Source organism: Canis lupus, chromosome 24 (assembly GCF_048164855.1).
Source record: "Canis lupus baileyi chromosome 24, mCanLup2.hap1, whole genome shotgun sequence".
Taxonomy (NCBI): Eukaryota; Metazoa; Chordata; class Mammalia; order Carnivora; family Canidae; genus Canis; species Canis lupus.
In genome coordinates, this window is record NC_132861.1 from 50,021,882 (window position 1) to 50,043,115 (window position 21,234).

Sequence of the window (21,234 nt, forward strand, 5' to 3'; positions counted from 1 at the left end):
ATTTTTTAACGACTTATGTCTCTTGCTGGACTGTAACCTCTCATGAGACCCACTTTACACAATTATCTTATTAAGATCATCTCACACGCACCAGGCTGTAACGTCTCATGAGGGCAAGGATGATATTCATTGATCACATAGTAGGTGCTCAATAAACATTTCCTGAGCACACTCAGGAGTGGCTCAGCAAAAAGCCATAGTCGGGGGGACATGCCGTTTCCACCACACGGTTTGCACGGCCGGCCAAACCCCAGGCAGCTTGCCTCGCAGGGAACCGGGGTACCTGCAGGAAGGCCGAGCAGAAGAAGCACGTCCCACGGGCCCCGGGAGCCGCTCCATGCAGGTGGCTCAGCCCTGAGAGGCCAAGGAAAGCTGAACGCTTTTGCTTTAAGGTTGTCACCTTGCACGGATGCTTGGAGGAGGCCGTGAGGGTGCAGGTGCCCACGCCTCACAGTGGAGGAGTGGGACGGACATGCTCACGCAACCCTGTCCGGCTCAAGCCACACAGGCTGCCGGTCTAGACACCTCCAGGGGTCCCGGGGTTACCGCACCCCCCCCTTTACGGAGAGGCCGGCAGCCTTTCTCAGACAAAGGTACAGAATCCGAAGCCAGAGCAGGCCGCGTTCACGTTCACACTGGCTTCCCGGGGAACTAGCACGGTCCCAGCCACTTGCAGAGAGCGCCAGCACGCGCTTCCCACGGGGAGAGCAGAGGTGCGGTGGCCCCCCGGGGCGCCCCCAGCCTGGCTCCTGGCCCACGGCAGTCAGCTCAACAGCACACCCTAACTTAGAAACTGCTCTTCTTTCTTTCTTTCTTTCTTTCTTTCTTTCTTTCTTTCTTTCTTTCTTTCTTTCTTCCTTCATTCCTTCCTTCCTTCCTTCCTTTCTTTTTCTTTCTTTCTTTCTTTCTTTCTTTCTTTCTTTCTTTCTTTCTTCCTTCCTTCCTTCCTTCCTTCCTTCCTTCCTTCCTTCCTTCCTTCCTTTCTTTCTTTCTTTCTTTCTTTTTTCCCCAAACTCAGAGAAACAGAGTAGAATGCTGGTTATCCAAGGCTGGGCGCAGAGAAGGGAAGAGACCAGTGAAAGGGTGCAAACTCCCAGTTCGGAGACGAGCAGGTTCCGGGCATCGGACGTACAGCGGGGGGTCAGAGCCCGCGCTACCGAGTTACATACTCTCAGGAGGGCCCTGAGACGGTAGCTCTTAAATGTCGTCAGTGCCAGAAAGACACAGTGAAGATGAGGCAGGATGGGGCATGGGGCGGCAGCTAACAGCGCACGGTCATCACGTCGCGATGTATCGACGTGCCAAATCCGCACCGTGTGCCTCTCGAACTTACGGGGCGTTGGATGTCAAGTGCGGCTCAACCACGCTACAAAGAAGAAACCCCTGTAAGGATGGACCGTCCCAGCTCTCTGCGGCAGCCCAAGCTATTACGTCGTTTCAAGCCAGAAGTACCTAAGGCTCCTGCTTAGAAGCAGGTGGCCCGTTGATTTGTGCTGTGATTTTGCACAAAGTCCTAACACACCCACAGCGATGCACTCTCGAGTGTTCAAAGATACCCCCTCAGGTTCTCTTTGCTATTTATGCGCTCGGAATAATAAAGCTCTTAAGGCTAGAAAATCTTTAGCCCAAGACATGTCTGAATCAATCAAAACAGGTGGACTATGAATGAACACACCACTCCTACGATACCACGTTCCAGCACGTTGTCCCTCTGGCAACGATACATCTTTTTGTTTAAAAATAGTATTTTGCTATAAGTATAAACACGTCGTTGTCAGCATGAAAAAAAAATTAAATCACCCATAATCCCACACCCTTAATATATCCAGGAAAGGCATTTTGCCTCTTTTCTTGTTGGTTCTTTTTTTTTTTTTGCTTTGAATCCTAAAAACAAACAAACCAAAACCCATAGCTCTAACATAACATCATGCATCCTACCTTTAAAAAATCAATACGCAAAAAAAAACCCAATATGCATAAAAATCAGCTTTCCGCATAGCTGCGTGTGTTCTAATGCATTCAACGTAATATGTTTAATGACCACAAAACATTCATTCCTACAGCTTTTCCACTTTGCTAAGCCATTTCCCAGATACTGGATTTTTTTCTTGGTCATAATTGTCTCTCAGTAATATATTAGACTACAGAAAGCACTATTGTGTTTAACTTTTTGTGTGATTACATGTTGAAAGCTTCTAATAATCAGAGGCTAGAGCCCTCTATTCTGGGAGAAAATTGAAAATGTGACTTCTGACCCTGCCTCTAGAATTTAATCAAGAGGGGGTTATCTGAAGTCTTTCTAAATACAAAGCTGTCTTCGGGATGGGGACAGTCGCGGTTAGGGGGAAGCGACACCCTCTGTAGCATCTTCATTTGGAGCTTTTTACGATTTCTTACCAGCTCATCTCCTTTCCACCAAAGGGAAAAAGAAAGGATCGCAAATCCAAACCAGTCCTTCCACGGGGTGGGTGGAGGGGGGGGCGTTTCAGGGAAGGGTCTACGGTGCTGTCCTCCTTGCCCCGGGGCGTGCGGGACACCGAGATTAGTGGGGCTAACAGCATCCTGATCCATCCCAGACCGATCCCTGGAGGGGCTCCTTTCCCCCGCCCGCAGTTCACAGGCGAGGCCTGGAGCTGGACTTTTTCCAAAAGCCACTGTGTAAACAAACATCTCCTTCCGGGAACCTGACCCAGCCTGCCACGGGGGATCCCAACAAGGGCGCGTCCGGCCCCGGGGGGAACAAACCCTCCACCCTACACTTTGCCCTCTTGATTATGTGCACGAGGACAGAGGTACAGACAGACATACACATACACGTGTGTATACGTGTGCCCACAGACACACACACATACATGCATGTATCCAGAGACACACGCATGCATACGTGACCACAGAGACACACACGTGCATACATGTACATGCAAACACAGACACACGCTCACACGGGTGCATACATGTCCACACAGAGACACACACAGAAGTATAGAGACACACAGAGATACACAGACACATATAGGCACAGAAACAAACACATATAGGCACAAACACACACACACACACGCAGTCACGAGCACCTGCATATGCACACACACACATTCCCACACACTCTGCAAAGTGCACAGAAATTAAAACAATGACTCACGCGTTCCCCGGGCTCGATCACCTCCGGGAAGCCTGACAACTTGTCATCACAGGGTCCTGCAGGACCCCCGCCTGTGTCCCCTTTCTCCCTCCCGTGGCCTCGGGGGCAAGGTCTGCTTCCCCCCACGAGCTGGCGGGGATGGTGGTGGCCGGGCCGCAGAGGTTCTGCTCCACAGGAAACAGGTAAGGAGCAGCAGCAGCTCTGGCCCCAGGGAGGCCCTCTCCCCACCCCCACCCCGTCCCCCGCCCCCCAGTCCCCAGGTCAGGTCTCCTCCTCCAGTCCAGGGGAGGCTCCCGGGCAAAGTCCACAGTGGTCATGTGTCACCTGGGACAGGGCGGGGCGAGGAGGCTGGACTGGAAAGACGCTGCCGCCACAGGAGCACCCGGCGCCCCGGGGAAGCCAGACAGACTCCCATCTGGTGGTTGGGGGTCACCCGCTCCAGGGAGTGTCTCAGCTTCATGTCTGCCTCTCATCTCAGAGCCTAAGGTTTCCCCTCGGCTCCTTCCTGGGAGCAACACAGATCTTTGTTGCACTGAAAACTCCAAGCCCAGGAAAAAAAGGATGTATTTTGGCCAAATGAATTTATTCCCGGAGCCTGCTCTTGTGCGGCCCTGTGCCCAGAGCCAGAGGCAAGCCAGGGCGCGCCAGTCCTGGGGTCCTGAGGTCCTGGGGTCCTGGGGTCCTGGGGTCCCGGCCTCGGACACCTGGGTCCTGGCTGGAAGCTGTGGCTGGATGGGCTGTTCCCTGGATGAGCCCTCCCGGGTTTGCCTCCACCCTGCGGCTCCTCCCGGGATGGGAAGACCCGCCGCAGGACAGGCCCAGGGGTCTCCTGTCCCCGGAGCTGCCTCAGGGGGACACTCCTCCCGGGTTCCCACCCGCCCCAACCGCCACCCTGGGGCCCTGAGGTCTTGTGTTGGGGGTCTCCGTGCTGGGTTCCGCGGGGATGGGGGCTTAGCTCTGGGCTCCACAGGGATGGGGGCTCCACGGGGATGGGGAACGCCGGGATGGGGTGCTCCACGCTGGGCTCCGCAGGGATGGGAGGCTCTGCCAGGATGGAGAGCACAGGGATGGGGGAACTCTGCGCTGGACTCTGCGGGGATGGGGAGCTCCACACTGGGCTCTGCCGAGATGGGGGGCTCTGCACTGGGTTCCATGGGGATGTCCGTCCCACCACCCCTTCAGGACCAGCTTCTCTCTGCTGCACCCACACCACCTTGGGGGCTGAGGGCTCCCTCCTCCACACGGTCCTTCCCTCTAGGCCGTGGCCACCTCCCTGAATCCCACCAGCAAGCTTGGCCCGGCGCCGCCCCGCACTCGGAGACTCAGGAGCTCTCCCCCCTTGCGAATGGCATCCTCAGCCCCCCACCTGCAGACAGGTAACGTTCTGCCGCTAGCCCGTACGATGGAGGGTCCAGTTTTGAAATAGATGAGTGCGTTTTTCTGTTTCAACGTGGATGGGCTTCGCCCCACTCACAGTGAAGCACCCACCTTCCCGCAGGTTGGGGGAATGGGGCGCAGGACGAGAGGGAGCTGTAAATGCCAGGGACGGGACGAGATGGTTAATGGCCAGCATCTGACATCCAAACCGGGGCTTTGTGCCTGCAGTCAGACGTGCATGTAAAAGCCAGGCCGGGCCGAGAAGAGATTTTCGGAGTCCGTTCAGCTCCCACATGACTCCCCAGCTGCCCGGAGATTATATTATTGAGGGTCCCATGGGAGGCTCAGAGCCGCGTCTTCATGCCTGGTGTGGAACACAGGGTTCTCGGGTCGGGGGTAGGGACACAGCTTCCTGGATCCTCTACTGAGGGTCGCACAGGCTGTGGCCAGGCTCTCTGGAATCCAAGGTCCTTTCCCAGCTGGTCGTGGGCAGCATCAGCTCCCGCTGTTGTAGGACTGAGATCCTGTTCTCCGGCTGGGGGTCTCCCGGGGTCCCCCGCGGCTCTTACAGCCCACCTGCAGGTCCTTGTCATGTGGCCCCTCACAGGGCCGCTCACACCCGCCAGCTCACCCTTTCAAGGCCAGCAGGGAAGTCTGTCTGCTTCCAGACCCTCTTAGAAAGAGCTCGCCTGGGATCCCTGGGTGGCGCAGCGGTTTGGCGCCTGCCTTTGGCCCAAGGCGCGATCCTGGAGACCCGGGATCGAATCCCACGTCGGGCTCCCGGTGCATGGAGCCTGCTTCTCCCTCTGCCTGTGTCTCTGCCTCTCTCTCTCTCTCTTTCTCTCTCTGTGTGACTATCATAAATAAATAAAAATTAAAAAAAAAAAAAGAAAAAGAAAGGGCTCGCCTGATGAGGTGAGTTAGTCCCGTTTCACTAACTCAAAGTCAACTGATGAGGGGCCTTAATCACGTCTGCAAAAACCCCTTCACCTTTGCCATATGACACAACCTAAATCGAGAGTGACATCCATCTTATCTGCAGCCCTGGGCACCCTCGGGGGCAGGGGTGGACACCACGGGTCAGCCGTCCTGAAAGCCATACTAGAACCCTGCTCACCCTAGTGCCTGAGCTAAAGCCCACACCCTGCCCAGCTGACCCAGGGGGAAAGCTCCCCACTGGCACACTGCTGGTGGATGGTGGGGAACCACCTGCCAGCCCCGGGGTTCAGTCCAACCCCAAACAACCTGGCCCCTTCCCACCCCACAGGGCCTTTTATCTGCATGGTTCCTACCCTGGCTGAGTCTTTCTCCTACAGCCTGCAGTTCCTCCCACAGGGAGCTCCCCGGTCACAACCGGGTCAGGACCCCTCCACATCTATTCCTCACCAGAGCATCCCAAATGTCCCTTTTATCTCTGTAAGATGCTCTCACCACAGAGACATCCACCAAGAGAGAGAAACCAGCACACTCGTGTTTAAATCTGAAGATGGGGTGGGGGTGGGGGGCTGGGTGGCTCAGTGGGTTAAGCATCTGCCTTCGGCTCAGGTCATGATCCCAGGGTCCTGGGATCGAGCCCCACGTCAGACTCTGCTCAGCAGGGAGCCTGCTTCTCCCTCTCCCTCTGCCCCTCCCCATGCTCATGTGCTCTTGCTCTCAAATAAAATCAATCAATTAATCAATCAACAATTCTGAAGATGCATTCCCACACGGACATCCCGTCAGGCCCAGGCGCAGAGAAAGTCCCTGACGGGGAGGATCAACACGTGGAGCCCTTTCTGCCCATAACCCCACTGTGTACAGCATCGTGCAGGCCAGGATCACGCTGCCTGTCATGGAAATTAGGCAAAAATGGTACCTAAGCAATTTGCTAATGTGACCACCGTTAATACGATCCCGATAGAGCCTCGCCAACGTTTTAGCTTTCTCTCTTGGCATTTTATCAACTTTCCCGCGTTGGCATTAACAGAGAGAACCCTTGCTGTGCCACTTTATCAGGCCACATATACGAGGACACCCGTTCACAGCCGCACGTGTGCCTTTTGGAAGGAATCCAAAATCCTAGAATTCTGAATCCGGGAGGGCCCCTGGGGACTGTCTGGTCTGAGCGCCCCTTGAGTGTCAGGAGACTCTCTGCAGGACCCCTGCCAACCTGCCAGCTGACTTTCCAGTCTCGGGTCCGGTATCCCCGGTGCGAGGGGCCCTCTGCTCCCCGAGACAGCCCCAGCCCGCGGGCTCCTTCCCCTGCAGACCAGCCTTTGGTGCCCTGCCACCCATTGGCCTGGCTGGGGTCACGTGGCAAAACGCCTGACCCGCTGCCACAGACACATTTCTGAGATTTTCGAAGCAGTTATCAAGGTAGCTGTGGAAACTGCCAACAACCTGCCCAGAACCCACACCCCCAAGCGACCAGTGAAGAGGCCACCAGGGCGCCCCGGATGGTTCCCACCTCTCCTTCCCTAGAGGAGTGGCCCCGTGACCCATCTGGGGACCTGTGGGGAAGAGGAGCTTCCCCTTCCTCCTTGGGCTTCCTTACGGAGCCGTGGTTATGGACCAGACTCAGAGTGAGAGACGGCCTAGGGACACCTTCCAGAATGTTCTTATCTCCTAAGGCCTTTGAGATAAGCAGAAAGGGTCGCCTGCCTTGCCTCAGAACCTTCACCCTTGCTTATCTCAATGGAACATTCCAGCAGGGACTTCTGAACAGCAAGTTAAATTCCTCAGCTCAGCAATCAGTTGGGTGCTTGGCTGCCGGTCAGGCTGGGCAGAGCCGACGAAGCAGAGTCCTGCCCCGGGGCGTCCAGGATCCACGGGTTGGAACAGGAGCCTGCTTCCTACCAGGCCCTGCAGGCCCAGCGAGGGCGGGCACGGGAGACCGGCTCACCTGGCCGGGTGGAAGGGGACGGGTCAAGGCAGACTCCTTCGAGGAGGAAACATTTGACCACTGAAGACGGACCAGAAACTTACCTAATGACTGGAGGAAGGAGGGCTTTCTAGAAGGAAGCAGCCAAGCAGTGTGAGGGTGAGAGCAGTGCCTGGGGGGCCGCAGGGGAGGTTGACTGCGAGCCCAGGATCTGGTGTGTGTGGCCCGAGGCCTGAGGGTGGAGATGCCTCATCCTGTTCCTAACGACTAGAAACAATAAAAATAAAGTAGCTGCCTTTTATGGAGCACTTGCTATGTGCCGGGCACTGTGCTCATCCTTGACTTGGGGTCCTTTTTTTTTTTTAAGATTTTATTCATTTATTCATGAGAGACACAGAGAGAGAGGCAGAGGGAGAAGCAGGCTCCCTGCACGAAGCCCGATGTGGGACTCGATCCCGGGACCCCGGGATCACGACCTGAGCCGAAGGCAGATGCGCAACCACTGAGCCGCCCAGTCGCCCCTTGACTTGGGGTTCTGATCTCATCTTGAGCCTCCCAGCAAACCCCCCCACACCGGGAGCCACACCCTCCACTGGCCCTCACCCCACTGTGCCCCTTCTTGGGAGTGGGAAGGTCACAGGGCCCCACCTCCAGAGCACACTCCCAGATCCGGAGACGAAGAATTCTGTGCCCAAAGAACCTGCGTGGGCCTCTGCGCTGGGTCCACCCTCCCAAAGCACACCATGCCACCAGCGTGGACCCCCAGGGCAGGCACCTTGTGACCAGGATGCCGTCAGTGGGCGGTACGGTCGGAGCGTGGGCCTGTGGCTGGGCAGGTGCCCATATGTCAACCCCAGTGAGAGACAGACACAGGTGGGGAGCAGAGAAGGCCAGTGGGGCTGGGCCGTCACGCCCCGAACAGCCCTCCAAGGAGCCCTTGGCTTCTAAATCCAGACGTGGGCTTCTGGATTATTTGGAAGGTATACCTGTTAAGGTAGGAGGGTGGGACATGTTTTATTCAACAATGTGTGTGCTTGGCTTCATTTATAACTTTTAAGTACTAAGATATAGGGTATATGGAGCACATTTGTATGCCTGTCCCAGTCCCTGCAAATATGCCTGATGGGTTTCTTTCTTTTCTTTCTTTTTTTTTTTTCTAATTTTTTATTTATTCATGAGAGACACGGAGAGAGAGAGGCAGAGACACAGGCAGAGGCAGAAGCAGACTCCAGGCAGGGAGCCCAACGTGGGACTTGATCCCAGGACCCTGGGGTCACGCCCTGAGCTTAAGGCAGACGCTCAACTACTGAGCCCCCCAGGCCTGGGCACCCCCGTGGAGGGCACCCCCCTGGAGGGCACTTTTCCTCACTGTGCCCCTCACTCCTGCATCCTCCTCCTCTCTTCCGTCCTTGAGAGTGCTCCCATCAGCATGTGCACAGGCTCCCCCTGCACCGTTTCTCCCTTAGAGCCGCCCCTGCCCAGGGCCACACTCCCTCTCCTCCTTTTCCAAGGTGCTGTGGCCGCCCCCCGGGCCCTGGACAGCCCCCGATGATCCCACAGCACCAGTCTTCATCGCTCACTCCCCTGTGGGCACCCTGTGCTCCCCTGGGAGCCCCTTCCTCTTGCTGCTTTTCAGATCTACCCCCAGGCCGCCGCCGCCGCCCTTCTGTTCCCTTTGCGGGCTCATCCAGGACCCGTGCGCCCTGGAGGCCACGGTCCTCCCTCCAGCCCTGCCCCTCTTCCCGTGTGTCTGCTCTCACCACCCTGCAGGGCGCTTGAAACACTGCTGTTTACGCTCACGGTTCCCAGAGGGGGGTCCCCTCCAGCCCAGTTCTGGCAAGCCCGGAGTCCTGCCCCAGCCCACCTCCCCTCCCCCGGCACAGTCCTGCGGATGCCCCGGGGCTTCTCAGCTTCCCACGTCCAGACTCCAGGTCCAGATTTACCGCCTGAAACGGGCCCCACCTGCAGCCTTTCCCATCTTGGTTGGTGGCCCCTCTATCCTTGCATTTTGTTCACTCAGGCCGAAACTCGGCCCGGAGTTTCCCATCTGACCCAGGGCCAGAGGTTCGAGGCCTCACTGTGGCCTGGAAGGCCGCTGTCACCTGCCCCCTGCCAGCCTCCCTTATCTGTGACCTGTGACCTGTGACCTCACACTACTTCCCTCCACTGGCCATACACGACCCTGACTTAATGATTCTTCTCCCTGGAAACTTCTCCCTCCAGGTGCCCACACGGTTCGCCTGCCCTCCTGCCCACTTCAGGGCTGTATTTGCTTCCTGCGGCCCCTGGAAGAAATCGCCGTACGCTGGGTGGCTTGAAACAACACAGACTTGCTGTCTTAGGTTCTGGAGGCTGGAAGTCTGAAATTAAGGTGTTGGCAGAGGTGGTTCCTCATGGAGTCTCTGAGGAAACTGTCCCCGGCCTCTCCTGACCCACGGTGGCTGCTGGCAGCACGCGGGGTCCCCTGGCTGCGGCCTCCTCGGGCCAGTCTGTGCCTCGTCCTCACACGGCCTCCTCTGGGTGTCTCCTCTCCTCACCGAGACAGTTGCCTTGGACTTAGGATCCACTGGTTACTCCAGGATGATCTCATCTCCAGATCCTTAACCCAATTACATCTGCAAAAACCCTTTTGCCCAATAACACTGCAGTCACGTGTACCTCGACTCGACGGCTCACATACTTCATATTTTCCTTATTGTCTATCGCTGTCTCCCCCACCAGACGACAAATTCCTAGGGGCAGGATTTGTTAACTGTTCGGTTCACCCTGGTAACCGCAGGGCCAGGAGCAAAGCCTGGCACGTAACAGTCACCAGGTAAGCAGCGGCTGAACAAATCTTCACACGTAAGCACATAGAGGAAATTTCATACACACAATTTCAGGATACTGCTGGTCAGACCGATGCTCCACCAACCTAAGGTGAAGAATTCTGCATTAGAAGGAAGGATTTTTGGGATGCCTGGGTGGCTCAGTGGTTGAGCATCCGCCTTCAGCTCAGGGTAAGTATCCTGGAGTTCTGGGATCCGTCCCACGTCGGGCAGCCTGCATGGAGCCTGCTTCTCCCTCTGCCTGTGTCTCTGCCTCTCTCTATGTCTCTTATGAATAAATAAATAAAATCTGGGGATCCCTGGGTGGCTCAGCGGTTTAGCGCCTGCCTTTGGCCCAGGGCGCGACCTTGGAGTTCTGGGATCAAGTCCCGCATCGGGCTCCCGGCATGGAGCCTGCTTCTTCCTCCTGTGTCTCTGCCTCTCTCTCTCTCTCTGTCTATCATAGATAAATAAATAAATAAATAAATAAATAAATAAATAAATAAATAAATAAAATCTTAAAAAAAAAAAAATAGAAGGAAGGATTTCCGAAGACAATAAGACCTATTTTTAAAGTCAAAACTAACATTACAGTTGATGGAAAGACAGTAGTAGTATTCTAATTTAAAACAGGGAGCAAACAAGGTTTCCCTGTATAAATTTTCCTTTTATTAATATTTTCCGTGATGTTATATATCCTTGTTCATACATTATCATAGCAAACTTCCTCCCCCCAAAAAAGAAAAGAGAGGTAGAAGGATGAAAGTCATTATTTATGGATAATTTGATACTTAGAAGTCCAAAAAGACATCAGCCATAATATTATTAAGGATAGACTTTTAGAAAATAACCAGATAAAAAGTAATGAACTTACCAAATGTTAATTGGTGGGGGACACAAGAAGACTGAATACATGAAGACACTTAACAGGGGCAGCCCCAGTGATGCAGCCTTTGGCCCAGGGCGTGATCCCAGAGACCCTGGATCGAGTCCCGCATCGGGCTCTCTGCATGGTGCCTGCATCTCCCTCTGCCTGTGTCTCTGCCTCTCTCTCTCTCTCTTTCTGTGTGTCTCTATGAATAAATAAATTTTTAAAAAATGTTTAAAAAAAAAAGACACTTAACAGGCTCCTCGAGAGGGAGTGTCATGACACTGACACTTCCTCTCACCCAGCTTAACACAACACGAGCTACTATTCCATTCGCACGCTTGATAAAACATAGGACAATCTCCATGTCACACGTAGGCTGTGGTAGCCTGGCTTAAGGACCTATGCCCCATTTCTCGTCTCAGTGGGATAACGTGTTTCCACTTTCAAGTACACCACTTGTAATTAAATGTTCTGAGCACAGCCCATGGTGGGGAGAACTCATCAGCAGGAGCACATTCCCCATCCTTCCCACCACATGCCTCCTAAAAGAGTTCTGACTTCGTGTTCTTTACTTTTCCCCCACAGGCCTTTCCACAGGCCTTTCTCTCCTGGGCACCTGATTCCAGGCCTTTCGGGGTTGACTTGGAAGTGTGGGTGGTGAGGGATAGGGCTGGAGAGGAGGTAAAGGGGATAAAGACCCCCAAGTGCTAAGTGGGCAAGCCTGTCTGCATGTTCATGCTTCCTGTGCATGTTTTTTTTTTTTAAGATTTTATTTATTTATTCATGAGAGACACAGAGAGAGAGAGGCAGAGACACAGGCAGAAGGAGAAGCAGGCTCCATGCAGAGAGCCCAATGTGGGACTCGATCCTGGGACCCCGGGGTCACACCCTGAGCCAAAAGCAGACGCTCAACCGCTGAGCCCCCCAGGTGTCCCCCTGTGTGTGTCTTCAAAACAGTACACGGAGCTGACTATGGACAGTTCTATTCTGTCTACCTTCTAATTTAGGGTGTCTGGTCCATTTACCTTTAATGTATGTAATGAGATGGTTCTGCTTCGGTCTACCGTCTTGCTGGTCATTCTCTATTTGTTCCCTCTCTTTCTTGTTCCTTTGTTCTTTCTTTCCATTTCCTTTGGAATTCATCAAGTATCTGTTGAATTCCATTCCCGCTCTTTACTACTTTCTTAAATGTATTATATCATACTTTTCAGTAACCTGATTTCCACTGGTACTTTTTTTTAGCATTTCTAAATCTCTTCTGAAATTCATACCTCTTTGCCTATTATATGATCTTTCTTTACATACAGATTCTTGACCATATTTGTCAGTGTATTTTATTTATTTATTTATTTTTATTTTCTTAAGTGGGCTCCCCGGCCCAACAGGGGCTTGAATCCATGACCCCGAGCCTGAGAGTAGCATGCTCTACTGACAGAGCCAGCCAGGTGCCCTTTCACAGTATTTTAAACTCCTTATCTGGGGATCCCTGGGTGGCTCAGTGGTTTAGCACCTGCCTTTGACTCAGGGCATGATCCTGGAGTCCTGGGATCGAGTCCCGCATTGAGCTCCCTGCATGGAGCCTGCTTCTCCCTCTGCCTGTGTCTCTGCCTCTCTCTCTCTCTCTATCATGAATAAATAAATAAAATCTTTTTAAAAAATAAATAAATAAACTCCTTATCTACTAATTTCAACATCTGGTAATTTTGTTGGTCTGTTTCTATTGATTGGTTGTCTTGTCTTGTTTTGTTTTTTTTCTTGACCATGAGTCACATTTTCCTGTTTCTTCACCTGTCTGGGAACTGTTGATATGTACTGAATATTGTAAATGGCAGGTTGCAGAAATTCTAGATTATTTTCCTTTGAAGGACATTGACTTGTTTCTAACAGCCAGTTAAATCACTGGTGGATCACCATGAACTTGTGGAAACTTTACTTTATACCTTGTTAGGGTGGGATTTATTTTGCTTTGCCCCTAACCCTAGGATGAATCTTAGTGCTGGCACATAGCCTTTGCTCCTAAACTGAGGCCCTTCTGGGGTCTCTGTAGAAAGCCTGAGGGGTCTACCAAGCTCTTCTTGGCAGAACTTAAACTCCACACTCTGTCTTTCCTACAATGGGCAGCAGCTGAAGCTCTATTGGCTCTTCACACCCTTCACAGGCACCACTCTCCAGTGGGCTTCTTGCAGTCCTACCTGTGTGTGCACTGTTGAGAGGTTAGCTAAGGGTCCGAGGAAATCAGTGTGTAATATCTGGGGACTCTCTCCTCTGTGGCTCTCCTCTTTTTAAGAATTCATCCCTCCCCGGGCAGCCCCGGTGGTGCAGCGATTAGGCGCCGCCTGCAGCCCAGGGTGTGATCCTGGAGACCCACATCGTGCTTCCTGCCGGGAGCCTGCTTCTCCCTCTGCCTGTGTCTCTGCCTCTCTCTTCGCTCTCTCTGAATGAATAAATAAATAAATCTTAAAAAAAAAATAAAGGAAAGCACTTCAACTTAAAAAAAAAAGAATTCAACCCTCCCCCCAACAATAGCAGAATCCACATTCTTCTCAAGCTCACATGGAACACTCACCAAGATAGACCACATTCTGAGCCATAAAACACACCTTCACAAACTTAAAAGAAAAGAAATCATGCAGTGTCTGCTCTCAGTTCAACAAAATTAACCTAGAAATCAGTAACAGAAAGATGACTGGAAAATCTACAAATACATGGAGATTAAACAATATACTTCCAAATAACACAAGAAGCGAAGAAGAAGTCTAAAGGGAAATTTGCAATGTTTTTGAACTAAATGAAAAGAAAATACAACTTCATCAAAATCTGCCAGATGCAGCAAAAGCAGTGGTCAGAGGGAAATAGATGGTGGTAAATGCACATATTAGAAGAGGAGAAAGATCTAAAAATCAATAATCTAAGCTTCCACATTAGGAAACCAGAAAAAGAAGAACAAGTTAAATCCAAAGTGATCAGAAGAATAGAAATAATAAGGGTTAGAGGAGATGTCAATGAAATTGAAAACAGGAAATCAATAGAGAAAATTAAAGACACCAAAAGCTGGTTCTTTGAGAAGATCAATAAATTAATATGCCACTGGCCAGGCTAAGAAATAAAGAGGAAGGAAACAAACTATTAATATTGGAAATGAAGGAGGAGACATCACTACAGACCCATGGACAATAAAAGGATAATGAAGGAGTAGTATGAACAGCTCTACACCCACAAATGTAACGACCTAGATGAGATGGACCAACTCTGGAAAGACATGGTTTGCCAAAACTCACACAAGAAGAAATCATCTGAATAGGCCTATACCTATCAAAGAAATTTAATCAATAATTAATAATCTTCCAAAACAGGAAGCACCAGGTCCAGATGGGTTCACTGGTGAATTCTGCCAAGTATTTAAAGAACAAATCATACCAATTCCCTACAATCTCTTTCAGAGGACAGAAGTAGAGGGAATATTTCTTAACTCATGTTATGACGCCAGCATTATCCTAATACCCAAAGCAAAGATGTTATGAGAAAACTAGAGACCAGTATCTTTAATGAACAGATATAAAGATCCCCAACAAATATTATCGAATCAAATCTAACACTGTATAAAAAGAATTATTCACCATGACCAAAGGGGATTGATCCTAGGTCTCCAATGCTAGTTTAACATTCAAAAATCAGTTAATGCAATCCATTACATTAAGAGGCTGAAAAAGAAAAATCACCTAATCATGTCAGGAGAGGCAGAAGAAGCATTTTCAAAATTCAGTCCATTCATGACAAAAAATCTCAGTAAACTAAGACATTCCCCCTATTTTCTAGCCACTCTGGGAGCCTGAACTGCCTTCTCTGACTCCTCAGACTTATCAGTTCCAGCTGCCCTGCCCTAAGCACAATGGGGAGAACCTCAAAAGAAAGTCATAGCAAAAGATCTCATCCTACAGAGCAGATCCCTTCCTTCCAGGGCCACACAACTGCTTCCAGTTGCACACAACTGCTTCATGCCATTGCAGGCTCTGTGCTGGTTTTTTTTTTTTGTGTGCTGGGTTTTGTACATACCCAATCTTTGACTGCTCACAACCTCCTGTGGCCTCAGCTCGGCTTTATTCATCTTTTACAGATGTAGGAACCGAGGCTCAGAGAAGTCAGAGACCTGCCTCAGGTCCCACAACCAGCAAAGGAGAGAACAGGCTCCACAGCCACGTCTGTCAGATGCCAAAACCATGCCCAGAACCTCCCTCTGTCCTGGCCAATCCATACCTTCTTCTCTGTAATCGGGGAGAATAAGGCAGAGGCCAGGGGGGCCCTACACCAGCCTCTACAGGGAGTGGTACTGGAGGTTCCTGCTGCAGGGGTGAGAGGTGAGAACCCATTCCTCCGAGGGCTCCCCCAAACCTGTCTTATCAGCAAAGCATGGGGAGGGAGCCAGGAGGCGAAGAGCCTGAGTCACCTGCTGGTTGGAGAGCTGATCTCCAGATGGGGCCTCCTGACTGGTGCTGGTGCTACCATCACTCTGAGGCTCCATGGCACCAGGTCAGATCCCCCTTCCCCAGCTGAACTGTCCCCCAGTCCCTGCCCAGCCAGTGGGGACAAGGCCACCATGTTGTCAGTTCTTCAGCTATAAGGAGTGATGGGGATTTCAGTGGTAGGGGATTCTGGTCATGCAGTAGACCTCATGGGGGCTGTGCTGAAGTGATTCGGGACTTACTGCAGTTCTAGGGGCCAAATTATAATCTGCCACCTGTCTAGAGTCCCACTGCTGTCCTTTTGTTCCTTCTGTTGACCTTCTTCGTCTCTGTTCTTGTGGCCAAGTGCTTAACAAGAGAATATGATCATCCTGGTCAGTCACTTGGAACTAACAAGTGACATAGTGAGTGTGTGCTCCTGTTACAACCATTATCTCTGTTGGGTAAACTTTGTGCACAGCACCTGTCGACTGGGGCCCGGGCAGGTGATCTGTGCAGCCCCATGGGGGCAAGCTCAGAAGGACCTGGGCTTTCTGTCAGGCGATTAACCTCACAGTGGGCCCTGGTTGGGTTCAGTTCTGCGTTGGTTTCCTGAGGCTGATGTAATGAATGACCATGGACTGGGGGGCTGAAAACAATAGAAATGTATTGTCCCACATTCCTGGAGGCCTGGAAATCAAGGTGTCAACAGGGTCAGTTTCTTCTGGAAACTCTGAGGCAGAATCTGTCCCATGCCTCTCTCCTAGCTTCTGGTGGTTGCTGGTAATCCTTTGGTGTTCCTTGAATTCTGGAGTACACTCTTCAAGCTAGTACAAGTGTCTAGAGTTCAAAGACTACTCTTGGTTCAGGATCCCCCAAAGGAATGGACTTGAGCAAACTTCCAGCTTGCTTTTCACAGAAACAGACCTAACCAGAAAGCACATTGCTGACCTTCTCATGAATATTTATGGCATCCAAGGTCTTATGAGTTAGATTGTGTTCCCCCCCCCGCCCCACCCAGAACTCATATGTTGAAGTCCTCATGCCCAGTGCCTCCGCATATGACCTCATTTGGACACAGAGGTGAACAGTGGTCATCAGGTTTAAGTGAGGTCATCAGAGTGGGGCCTAATCCAGTGTAACAGGTGTCCTTACAAGAAGGGGAAGTTAGGCCAAGATGGAGGGGATGCTTCTACAAGCCGGAGGATGCCAAAGATTGCAGCAAACCGCCGGAAGCCAAGGAGGGGCAGGGGACCCATGCTCCCTGGCAGCCTCCAGTGTATTTTGAAAACATTCTTTTGGCTGCAAGTTACTAAATTAACTCAAGCTACCAGGAATAGAAGGGACTTTATTAGCCATCTACTGAGGTTGCTTTGTGAAGCCTGGACAGCGAGCCTGGAACCCGCCTCTCTACCTCTCCATGCTCACAGCAGCCCTCTACTCTGGGATGGATGAGGGATCAACTCTGCCTGGCTGTCAGGTGCTTTGTCCCCATCCCAAACTCACATAGCCATGGCCCATCAACTGTCCAGGGAGCTAGAGGAGGCAGGTGGGGGTGGGAACATGAACGAACATCTGAGCAAAAGGGGGTTCCTTGGAGCAGGGCAGACAACCCTCAGAGAGATGGCTGTCACTTTAGCGATGGTCATGTAATGATTATTACTCATGCTATGCATGGCCTACAAACTCTAAAACGTGACAATCAATCTGGTTTTATACTGTTGCAACTTAGCAGGGCAAATTACCTAAAATGCATTCTGATTCCAGACAGGAAAGACACTGGTGGCTGTCCTGAAAGCCACTGATGTGTCCCTCGAAATTCATTTGTTGAAACCTAAACCCACCCCCCTCCACCCCCACCCCCATCTGATGGTATTGGGAGTTGGGCCTTTAGGATCAGAGTAGGCTATGAGGGTGGAATCATCATGAATAGGATTAGTGCCCTTGTGAAAGAAACCCCAGAGAGATCCCTTATCCCTTCCACCATGTGAGGACACGAGTCCCTGAACCCAGAAGTGGGCCTCCACCAGAAACCAAATCTGCCAGCACCTTGATCATGGACTTCGTAGCTTCCAGAAGTGCAAAAAATAAAGGTCTGTTGTTTGTAAGGCACCCCATCCATGGTACTCTGTTAGAGCAGCCCAAATGGATAAGACAACCACAGAAAGCTCCAAGTAGGGCACCCAGGTTGGTGGCGGAGTCACTGTGCTAAAGTCTAGCAACTGGAAGACCCACACTCTGTGAATTCTAGGCCTGTGTGACGGCATTCTAGGACAAGGGTTCTGTGGCCAGTTGCATTTAGAACGACCGTTCCTTACAATCCCTTCTTTAAAAAAAAAAAGAAAAAAAGATTTTATTTATTCATGAGAGACACAGAGAGAGAGAGAGAGAGAGGCAGAGACACAGGCAGAGGGAGAAGCAGGCTCCATGCAAGGAGCCTAACTTGGGACTCGACCCTGGGTCTCTAGGATCACACCCTGGGCTGAAGGCAGGTGCTAAACCGCTGAGCCACCAGGGCTGCCCCTTGCAATCCCTTCTTGAAGAGCCAATGCACTTTGGCACTTAGAAGAGCCTGAGAAGTCCCATGAGGGGTGCAACCTGTTTGACCTTGTTTAAAGCATCATTTCCCAAAGTTACTGGATTCTAAGTGCGTTTTTCATGAACTGCCTAGTATCATGCCCAGAAGTAGTGCTAAGGAAACCCATGTGGGGGGGTACCCCCCAACCTGATACTAGCCCCACCTTGGGGCTCTCTCGGACAGGAGCATTCCACATGGAGGCTCCCTGTGTCCCTTAGTGTCTGACACTGAGAAAGTCCTTCCTCATGTTGCATTAATGACCTGCACCCACGCCTGGATGCCTTCACAGTCTCCCTGGTCTGCTCTGCTCACCTTCTTCACATCACCAAATCCCCTTCCCCGGTTGCCCTCCTGGACACCTTGAATTATATGGCCCCACATAAATTTATTCCCACAACTAGACCAAACCCCCAAGAGTAGTCTGACCTACACAGAATGGAGTGAGCACATCGTTTCTCTTCCAGAAGAGATCTCAAAACTTATCCTTCATTAAGTATTTATCAAAAACCTTCTCATGGCCCCGGAACTGTGCCAGGGCTCTAGGGAGCCACCCAGAAATGCCCTCAGCGGCCTACTGTGTATTGAGGAGGCCAAAGAAAATGTCACAAGATTACATAGCAATATAAATTAAATTATTCACACCAGCAATACAATAAATGTTGCCATAACAGTATATGATGAGCCCCTGAGAGCATAAAGGACAACCCAAATCACCAAAAGCCTCAGTGCCCACGTCCCCAACCCCAAAGTGCCAGAGATGCACCAGAAGAAATGCCAGTCTGGAAGCCAGGCAGGAGAAGGCAGGTATCTGATCTGCTTCCATGTCTCTTTCTTCCTGTCCAGGTTTGTGGTGAAGGGTTCATCTCCTGAGTACTGTGGCCTGAGTAGATGGTTATCCTCCCTGGGTCATGGCAGGATGCAGAACACACCTTCCCAGGGGGCAGAACTGGAAGCAGAGGCCAGGATAAGACTCCACAGCAGAAGGCTCTGTACACCAGGACCAGCGCCTGTGAACGCCCCAGTAACCCTAGGATGTGCTACCATCAACAGGGAGAAAGAGGAGGGGGCATCTGGGAGGCTCAGTCAGTTAAGTGTCTGACTCCTGATTTCGGCTCAGGTCATGATGTCAGGGTCGTGAGACCTGCTTAAGGTTCTCTCCGTTTCCTTCTACCCTTCCCTCCCTCCCTCGCATGCACATTCTTTCTCTTTCAGAAAGAAAAAAAAAGAATAGTGAGAAAGAGGGTCTTCAAGCACACCAGAAAAGGCTTTGCTTCCCATTGGACTCCACCAAAGGAGGTTACCCACCTGCCTTGTTCCCAGAGGACCTTCGGTAAATTTTTATTGGTGAGCGAACAAGTGCATGGTGGATAAAGGAGAGAAACAAAAAGTTGGGCTTCCCACCCGAAGAAGTCCTAGCACAGAGTTAAATGGCCACGTGAGTGAAGGAATGAAAGACACATTCCCTTTAGGAACTGAAATACTCTGAGTATCCTGCATGCTGATGGTTTCCCTCACAATCCATTCATCAATCACCCAGAAAGACACAAACAAGTTCTTGCGCAAGAATGTGAAGCAGAGTTAATGATGTACTCCGCTCATGTGCACACGCATGCACGCACACACACACACCAACAGAGGTGCACACAAGCTTACCTGTGGGTGTGTGGCCTGTGGTCTCTTCTTCGCTCTCCTCTCTCAGGCACCGACTCAGCCTTGTCCCCTTCTCTGGGCCTGCTCTGGAGGGTGGCCCTCCTTTGCAGGATCAGCCAAGGCCCTTCCCCCAGCCCAGTCCCTACCCTTCCCACTCCCACTGGCCTCACAAGGCCAGAGGCCCTCCTTCCTCTTGGGAACGGTGGCTCATCTCTGCCCTATCAGGACAGCCAGCAGCTCTGGTCGGTAGCTAAGGTCAGTGCTGAGCAAGGGTCCAGGGCCCCCTTCTCCGAGTGACAGGACTGGTGTCTCCTAAGAGGCCACAGAGACGGTTGTAGGGGAGAAACAATAATTTTCCCTCTACCCTCCTGAGTTCTTGGCTGAGAGCCCTGTGATAAAAGATAGAGTAACAAAGAGAAACACAAACAGAAGTTTATTAACATGTGCACCTCATGCATCCATGGGAGATACCCAGAAAAAAAATGAGTAACTCCCCAGGTGGCCCAAACCACCGGTCAAATGCCATCTCCAGCCAAAGACAAAAGGCAGACAGGAGTGGGCGTCCCGGTACGGGGAGGTCACCAGGGAAAGCACAGTAAACAAGGCTAGGGTTGTGCAGAGTTGAGTGGCCGCTTTGGGGTTCCTGTGGCTTAGAGTCAGCGGCCCTTCCTGCTGGAGAGGGAGACACCCCCACACCCGGAGCTGTCTGTGCACATGCAAATTTCTCTTACAAAAGTGCAGCTGCTACTCTGTCTTCTGAGCTTCTCCTGGGTCTACTGTTTCTTAAAATAATCAGCTCAGAATAACCCTCACGCCAAAGAGGCACATTTTGGGGTGGCATATCCTGCTACCCTTCCCGGTCCAACATTTTGTCCTCAGGGCAGTGAAGTCCTGGCCGCGAGGCCCATGTTGCAGCCAGGCCTCTGCGCCCGCCTTCCCTGCCTGCGCTTTCCTCCACTGCGTGTCTTCCCGTGGGAATAAATCCTACCTGGGCCCGAGGCAGGGGTTCCTTCCTGGCCGGCCAGGGAGAGGCTCCGTGGGAGAAGGCCGGTTCCGGACTTGACTCAGCCTGTGGCTCCTTTTGCCGCCTTGAGCCCCACGAGGACAGGAAGCGGGTCTCCCTCCCCGTCTTCTCTCCCTTGGGCACACTGCACACAGTAGGTGCCCCTTTGCCCATGTCCGTGCAGGACTCCGCCAGGCGCTCTGCGGGCGGGCAGGGGCGGGGTGGGGGGGTCTCCAGTCGATTGTCCCAAGGATCCTATCTTGCGTTGTGATCACATTTTACCATAAGGAAAATGTTTCTGAGGAGGAAAACCACATAATCTTTGTTCTGCTTGAAACAAAGCTGCATTTTTGAAACCGCTTGTAGCAGATTTTACAAACCGTCCTTTGTCTGGGGGGATGGAGGTGAAGGATTCATCTTGAGCACAGGATGCAAATGAGTAAGTGGCCAACTATTTTTCTATTATGTTCCTAAAATAGATCGGGTGCTGGGGGGAGGCTTGGCCCT

The 21,234-nt window shown here is 51.8% G+C and overlaps 1 protein-coding gene across 6 annotated transcripts in view; it reads right to left on the reverse strand.

The window, feature by feature from the left end:
• The window catches only part of RAB17 (RAB17, member RAS oncogene family), a 39,327-nt gene extending 18,385 nt beyond the window's left edge, over positions 1 to 20,942 (reverse strand). For 2 of the 6 annotated variants that reach the window (XM_072796808.1, XM_072796809.1), the window contains exons 1-2: positions 20,713 to 20,942; positions 19,728 to 20,113 (exon numbers count right to left, since the gene is read on the reverse strand). Coding sequence is in view for 1 of the 6 variants with exons in the window: in XM_072796805.1 (XP_072652906.1) it covers positions 2,398 to 2,571 (174 nt within the window). In the remaining 5 variants the exon portion in view is untranslated. Of the gene's footprint in view, positions 1 to 2,397; positions 2,594 to 3,142; positions 3,417 to 19,727; positions 20,114 to 20,712 lie in introns of those variants that run through there. The other 4 variants (XM_072796806.1, XM_072796807.1, XM_072796810.1 and 1 more) reach the window with 4 other exon arrangements.
• Between the last annotated feature and the right edge of the window lie 292 nt (positions 20,943 to 21,234).